The sequence below is a fragment of the Camellia sinensis genome, chromosome 4, assembly GCF_055761805.1.
Source record: "Camellia sinensis isolate YWXY chromosome 4, ASM5576180v1, whole genome shotgun sequence".
Taxonomy (NCBI): domain Eukaryota; kingdom Viridiplantae; phylum Streptophyta; class Magnoliopsida; order Ericales; family Theaceae; genus Camellia; species Camellia sinensis.
In genome coordinates, this window is record NC_138964.1 from 72,571,480 (window position 1) to 72,579,209 (window position 7,730).

At 35.8% G+C, this 7,730-nt stretch overlaps 1 protein-coding gene across 1 annotated transcript; it reads right to left on the reverse strand.

The window, feature by feature from the left end:
* Nucleotides 1-1,110: 1,110 nt before the first annotated feature.
* On the reverse strand, nt 1,111-7,021 carry LOC145823835 (chaperonin CPN60-2, mitochondrial-like). The gene is made up of 9 exons (XM_082923361.1): nt 7,008-7,021; nt 5,955-6,055; nt 4,418-4,591; nt 3,916-3,968; nt 3,644-3,739; nt 3,169-3,268; nt 2,977-3,079; nt 2,620-2,725; nt 1,111-1,492 (listed from the first exon to the last, which is right to left on the reverse strand). The coding sequence occupies exons 1-8, from the start codon at nt 7,019-7,021 to the stop codon at nt 2,707-2,709; spliced, it is 660 nt and encodes a 219-aa protein (XP_082779487.1). The 3' UTR covers nt 1,111-1,492; nt 2,620-2,706.
* Nucleotides 7,022-7,730: the final 709 nt, after the last annotated feature.

Sequence of the window (7,730 nt, forward strand, 5' to 3'; positions counted from 1 at the left end):
ACATTTATTTATTTTTGTGGCCAAAACGCTCCAAACTACCTTTGGTAGTCTCACACATGAATAGATCTCCGGAAAAATATATGAAATACAAAAAATCGTCCAAAATAAACTACCGAGTGCAAAACTATGACATGTTAAAAGTTTTAACACTATGAACATTTGTTATTATTATTATTTGTAAACCAACTAGGCCTAATGTAGAGACCCCAACTTCTGTATTTGCATTTGAATCCCTAACCTGGAGATTATTTTAATATAGAACACCTGAAAATCTATTCAATTGTGTTTTAAACTCTAGAATCAAAAATGCGTCCTAGACCAAACCGTGCAAACCCTAATTGACCCCAATAGCATAATAACCATTTCAAACACTCCAATATTCATTAATTAATACCCTAATTATAGATTGATCGCTAAAAATTATTATTTTCTATTTTCATTGTTTTCGTTCAACTATTCTCCTTTTAAATTTGTAGTGAGCACTGCTGGAAAATCGACTTTTAGCGGCGTTTTAAAAACGCCGCTATAGGTACTGAAAACGTCGCTAATTATTTTTGTGACGTTTTGTACCAAACGCCGAAGACGCGGCCGTCGCTATAGCTTTATGGCGTTTGGAAAACGTCGGTATATTAGTATAGGCGGCGTTTTTAAAAACGCCGCCAAATGTCCTACCCTAACTGTACTGTGACGTCAGTATGACATTTAGCGACGTTTTGAAAACGCCGTCAAAGATATTTATACATTTTAAAAATCTAACCGTTGGAATAGGGATATAGTGACGTTCAAAAAACGCCGCCATAGCCTTTATTTTTATTTTTTTTTTATTTTTGAAGTTGTGCTAATTTTATATGGTTGAAAAAAATACCTGTCATAAACAATTATTAAGAACTAATAATTGATGTTTATTAAAATAATAAAAAACAAAATTAAAAATAAAAAAAAATGCAATAAGATGAAAAATTATAAACAAAATTAAAATAAAAATAATCAATTTAACAGAAACATATAACTCATTTAGGTGCTAACCAAAATTGAGTGGATGCATCAAGAATTCACATCCTGTTAACAAATACAAACCACTTTGATATATATATATACACACACATTTAAAGAGGTCCACGTACTCCATGAAATCTGAAATGTGCATCTCTGTTGAGTTGAGACAGCATGTACCGACTACATAGTGCTTACAATATAGTGCTTGAGAAATTTGCATGGATCTATTTGCTGCAGCAACAAGTGTGGCTTCATTTAACCGAAGATTGGAACTTCGACATCACCGGTTGAACTTCTTGTGTGGTGATGCCAATGAGGTTGTTGTGGCTGATTCAAGCTGTAGTTGCACTGCTTGGTTGTTCCCTTAGCTTCCTCTTTGGATGACACTGCAGCGAGGAGATCTATTCCACCCGAATCCACCTTACTAAACATGAGGTTAGCAACAGCCCTGTCAATGGAATTCGTCTTTGATTCCATAGTTTTCGTGTCCTCCAACCTGAGAGAATAGAATTAGCCTTGTGAATATCTGTCGTTGCAACAAGAACACCAACACCATTGTTCTCATGACAAAATGAAACTTCATCATTTGACATGTATAAAAATGCAAAACCCTACACGCACAGAAAGTTTGTGTGCACAAAATGCAGCGATTTGTACATTTTGAGACATTGGTGGATACTGTGTGCGTAAACTTTTATGCACATATCATTGCTGATGCAATTGTATTTAACATGAAGGAAAATAATAAATGATGCAGTAGAAAATTTTAAGAGAAGTAAAGATGACAACATGAGCTTCAGGAAGAGGAGAATAAAACAGGTTATGACTATTTTCATAGATCAAGGCATTTATGCTATTAGTAAATGAAATTGTAGCAGAGTTTCAGAGTACATTGAATAAGAAACTCCAAAACATTAGATTAGAGAGATGTGTGTATGTTGAAATATACCAAAAAGAAAAGACAATAAAATATGATTTCCACGATTCTTTAAGAACATTAACTACACTGCAAATGTTGGCTATCGCTACATTGCAGATATGCTCTCATATCATGTCAAGCTATCATTCCATCCAAAAACATAAATGATAGATCACATTGTGCACTCTGTTAGAAACTCTACCACATACTACCTAAACTAATCATGACAGGTAATAAAACACTATGAGTCTATGAGCGTCATGTTCAGCATAATCTATACTACTTATTTACCCTTAATAAGAGGAATTTTGCACATAATATCACAAAGAAAATACAAAGAATTTCAATGACGAGTACGGAATTAAATGTTTACTTCACAAATCCCAAAACCCATAAATTCATATATAAGGGCATATTTTATACTATTATTAGAAGGTAACACCTTAATTGATGTCCTGACAGATTTTTAGCATGCCTGAATTACCCCATGCTCAAACATCTTTGCATAATTCTAGAATGCAATAATTCCAGCCTTTACCATATCTAAAACTACTTTCAATGGGTCAATAATTCCGGCCTTTACCATATCTACATATTCACCTGATCGTGCAACAGAAACAGAAGCTAATCATTTTAGTACAAGCTGAAAATAACATTCGCAGTCATGTGGTGAAACAAGATGATATCCAAGGTGGTCTACGGACCTTTGGCTGCATCATACCCAAGATGAGGGTTGTCTTGCTCCAATAGCTTCCTGACAACAACAGACCCCTCAACTCCAGCATTCGAAGCTATTGTATGCACAGGCATCTGCAATGGAATTGAACCGTTTGTATGGAAAATTGGTTAGTATTCAAAGCTGCTATCTTTTGATTACAGGTTTGAAGCAAGAAGAGGCTCATTAGTTTGCGATAATACAAAATGAGTGATCTAGAAATGGCTGCTTTCGAGTATTTTAATGAGACCCACAACACATGGAAAAATAAATAAATGAATAAATAAAAAATAATTCTAAAAGACCTTTTCGGTTTATTAATGGTTATAAACGAAAACTTTCAGACCTTAGTGCATTCTGAATAATTTGAACACCAATCTTCTGATCAAAGTTGGCTGTTGGCAGTTTGTCCAACTCTTTTGATGCGTAAAGAAGAGCGACTCCGCCACCTGCAAAGAAAGTGTTTTTTGTCAATCTTTTTATCCATTTACGATAAACTAGAGATTCAGAGAAAGCCAATTAAAATGAAGCTCCCTACCCGGTACAATTCCTTCCTCTAGTGCTGCCTTTGTGGCAGTTAGAGCATCTGTTACTCTGTCTTTCTTCTCACCAACTTCAGCTTCACTTGCTCCTCCAATCTGTGCAATCAAACAAACAAGTTTCATAATTGTGTTTATCAGGGGTACTGCTTCACTTGCAATGATAACAGCATATGAGAATTAGAAACTTGATTGGTTGTGTTTTTGTTTTCATATTGTGTTTTCTGAAAAAACTGTTTTCAGGAATTTTTTTGAAAACAACCCATTTTTATAGAAACACCAAAAAGATGTTCTCGAAATTTTTTTAAAATGGTCTTCGCATAAAAATGAAAACAATGGAGGTTTTTGAACTTTTCATTGTTTTTGTTTCTGAAAACACAAAATCAAAGCAAAAAACAAAAGCAAAAGCAAAAACAAAACCAAACAAGCAGGCACTTAGCTAGCCTGAGAAGTTTGCATTGTAGTGAGGCAGACCTTCAATACAGCAACACCACCAGAAAGCTTAGCTAATCTCTCTTGCAACTTCTCCTTGTCATAATCAGAAGTGCTCAAATCAATTGCCGACCTAATCTGTAATTACAAATGATAGGTAGCATAATGAAGTTAGGATCAGAAGAAATTTTTTATTTTTTACTTTTTTGCTATTGCTTTTCAATTAACTAATGGTCAATCAATCACCAACAGTTCAAGAATAAACTCAACAGGCAAATAGGGCTTCACATTTCGAAGAATGAAGCAACATATACCTGTTCACATCTCTCTTCCAAGGCCTCTTTGTCACCAGCACCGTCAATAACAACTGTGTCACCCCATGCTCAAACATCTTTGCATAATTCTAAAATGATTAGCTTGTACTAAAATTATTGTACTCAATCAGAATTATGATCAAAACACAAACAAACAAAAAAAAATCAGAATTACTCATGTCAGAAATCCTACTTCTCATCCTTTTACGTCTGCAACCAGCTTCATTATTGGTTGTTTTGGTCTTCAGTTGTCTTTTTTCAATTTTTATTTTATTTTTACTTATTAGGGACTTGTAGTCTAAAAGCACCTAAAAACTTAATAAACAAAGGAATGAAAATTGGAAGAGTCAACTAAAGATTAAAATTTAAAAAAAAAAAATTGATTTAATTGAAAAGCAGTTTTTAAAAGTCAAATGGACCAAAAATCAATCATGCTGAATTCCATTAATCACAATGCAACAAGGCACAAGAACTTATGGAGAGAGAGAGAGAGAGAGCTGACCAACAGAAATGGCATTTTGAATCTCAGCACACATGGCAACAGCCTCTTCAGAGTCAATACCCTCCTCTGGTTCATCTTCTTCGATCAACCTGTCCTTATATCCATCCAAACCAGACCCAATTACCCTCACCTTTGACACCAAAAACCACTGAAACAAAGCAAACACAATCCCCACTAAAGCAGCCACAGGTATCACAATCTGTGTTAGGTTCTCACCCATCAAACCCATTTCAAAAACACTCCCAAATGTGTTCTGTTTTTGGAAACTACGAGTCTATGGTGGCTTGTTTTGAAGAACATACAAAAATTTTGAAACTAGAACAAGAGAAGATAACCTATATATCTATTATCCAAAGGGTATAATAAAATTAGTGGCTTTGCTTTGCATTGGGTCCCTATTTAGGAATTTGATAAACAAAAACAAAAACAAGGTTGGTTTGATTGACAGGTAGGCCAGTGGTGGTTTTATTCCATGGAAGCTGCTTGAAAAAAAAAGGTAGGTTTGATTATCAGGTAGCCATTTCATATTTGGTGGTATTTACCAATTTTACTTTGAATTGAATAGATACTTCTACCCAAATTCCACCTTCCTTGTTAAGACCTCATTATCATTTAATTATGCGAAGTTTGAAAATTCCATATCTCCAGATGAGAGGAGGTTCCATTTGTTTGACAAATAACAGATGCAAATCAGCCTTAAACTTTATTAACTTGCGCCTCTGAAATGCATTAAGCCACTGCTAACATATCAAATCGCAAAATCAGTGTGTCATCCTACCAGTAAATATGACAAATATTCTGGATATCTAGTTACGACCATAGGCTCATATCCCATATATAGAAGGTGATACTTTAATTACAACAAAGGTAGAATACATTATCTCAGGTCGAGCTCAGTACTTTGAGCTCTCCACTGCCTCTCTCTCTCTCTCTCTCTCTCTCTCTCTCTCTCTCTCTCTCTCTCTCTTGGTTGGACTGCTCTATGTCTCTTCCAGTCATCGCCTTTGTCTCCGATGCCTCTAACATGTTTTGCCACTCTTTGGTGAACTTCTGACCACCCGGTCTACCCCTATCCACATAAAAGTCCAAGTACATGCCCAAGCATAACAAATTATGACTATTGAAGCATGAAACAATGCTTCAACTACATGTACAAGCTTGAATTTGTATTTTAACATATTTTCATAATTAACACAAAATTCCAATATCCAGATTCCAGAAACACAAAAGTCCAACATAAGATCAATAGACAAAACTTCTTATGATGTTCATAAGAGTCTATTTATTCACTTCCACAAATTAGTCCCCTCAATCCAAGACTCAAATTTTATAAACAACATACATATTGCTCAAGAATGTCATATTGTTTTAAGGTTGTTCATACCTCATGTGCCTAAAAAGAAATAAAGACTTTGTCATGCAAAAGGTTCCAACATGAACAAGCTAGAGTATGTATTATGACTATAAATGCACCAACTTGCATCCAACTCACTACCCAAGGCAACTTTCAAGAAAAAATTTCAACATCTAGACATACCTCCGAAAGCCACACTAATTGGATCATTATGCCCTCCACCAAAATTTTCTAGGGCACTGGCAAAAGCAATGTCCCCATCATATCCCCCGCCAAGTCCTTCACTGCAAGTTAAAGAACAAACAGAAACACCAGCATCACTTACCATAAAATACACTAACTTGATAATATTTTACCAACATAATGGGAAAAAAGGATTCATGTAACCAACCATACTTGATTGGGACATAAGGCTTAGTTTGAATTGGTATCTGTATGATGGTCATAAACGACCCAAATCAACAACCTATCAATAACTCTTCACTTTCTTTGGAAGGCAAAGGAGCCAAACTCATCCAACTAACAAAAGTTTGTGCAGAATCAATATATCTTTCCCTTGAAAATCAATAACAACATAATGCAGAATTTCTAGCCAAGGACAAGATCACATGGATAACAAGAAAATTAGATTTTTGCTAATGTAAACTTTGTTCATTCTCTCAATTTCATTCCTATCTAATATGTTTCACTTCTTTTTCAAACCAAAATTGTTCATCAAAACAAAGATATTAAAAAGTTAAGAACATCCGGGGAAAAAGAACACCAACTTATTGAAGCATATTATCCTGAAAACAGAGTTATGGTTGAAAATTAGATGACATTAACATCTTAACATAGGGAACAGCTATAAATTGAAGTTCAATTAATGGTGCCTAATCAAATTGAAGCAACAACATATCAAATTTATGCAAATGAATGATTGAATACATAAATAAAATCAAATATAATCGAAATTCAAAGATATACGGCAATTGCAAGAAAAAGTTAAAAAATATGAAAGAAAAGTTGAATTCGTAAATCAGGCAAAAGTTCAGAGACAAGATTAAAAATGTACTCACGTGTATTTCCGACATCCTTTGTAAAATTTTAAACTTCTTTCCCTCGGGGATTCAGCACTCTCCTCCAGGCATTGCATCTGTTTCACCAAAGAAGGCATCATCATGACATTTGGAGCACAAAACAAAGTCAAAATAGTTTTAAAATGAAGGCAAAAGAGATAGTGGACAGATGACATACCCCCCACAGGCCATCACAGCCAAGAATGATGAAGTGGTCTCGCTCTGTAAGCTTCGATGGAGCTTCGAAATCGGTTGGATCTGGAGCTTCGATGGAGCTTCGAAATTGCTTCGATGGAGCTTCGAATATCTGAATCTTCGATGGAAATCACTGAATCTTCAACGGAGCTTCGAAATCGGTTGGATCTGGAGCTTCGATGGAGCTTCGAATATCTGAATCTTCGCTGGAAATCACTGAATCTTCAACGAAGCTTCGAAATCGGTTGGATCTGGAGCTTCGATGGAGCTTCGAAATTGCTTCGATGGAGCTTCGAATATCTGAATCTTCGCTGGAAATCACTGAATCTTCAACAGAGCTTCGAAATCGGTTGGATCTGGAGCTTCGACGGAGCTTCGAAATTGCTTCGATGGAGCTTCGAATATCTGAATCTTCGCTGGAAATCACTGAATCTTCAACGGAGCTTCGAAATCGGTTCGATCTAGAGCTTCGATGGAGCTTCGAAATTACTTCGATGGAGCTTAGAGAGGGTTGAGAGAGAGAGAGAGAGAGAGAGAGAGAGAGGGGGGGCTCAGATAAAATGATGTATGCGTATGGGTTGAGAGAGGGCCAGATACAAAATAAGGGTTGAGAAGAGGCGTGCGGTACACCGCATTCGGAGGCGTTTTTCAACGCCTCCTGTTATAAAACGGCGCCGTTTTGGTTAAAAAGAATATGCGGCGTTTA

Excerpts from the sequence above, each read along its gene's own strand:
- LOC145823835 (XM_082923361.1), bottom strand. Across the intron at positions 3,969-4,417 it reads TCAAAATGCCATTTCTGTTG|TTGTTATTGACGGTGCTGGT; the intron begins GTCAGCTCTCTC and ends GGGGTGACACAG. Across the intron at positions 3,740-3,915 it reads TGGAAGAGAGATGTGAACAG|ATTAGGTCGGCAATTGATTT; the intron begins GTATATGTTGCT and ends TTGTAATTACAG.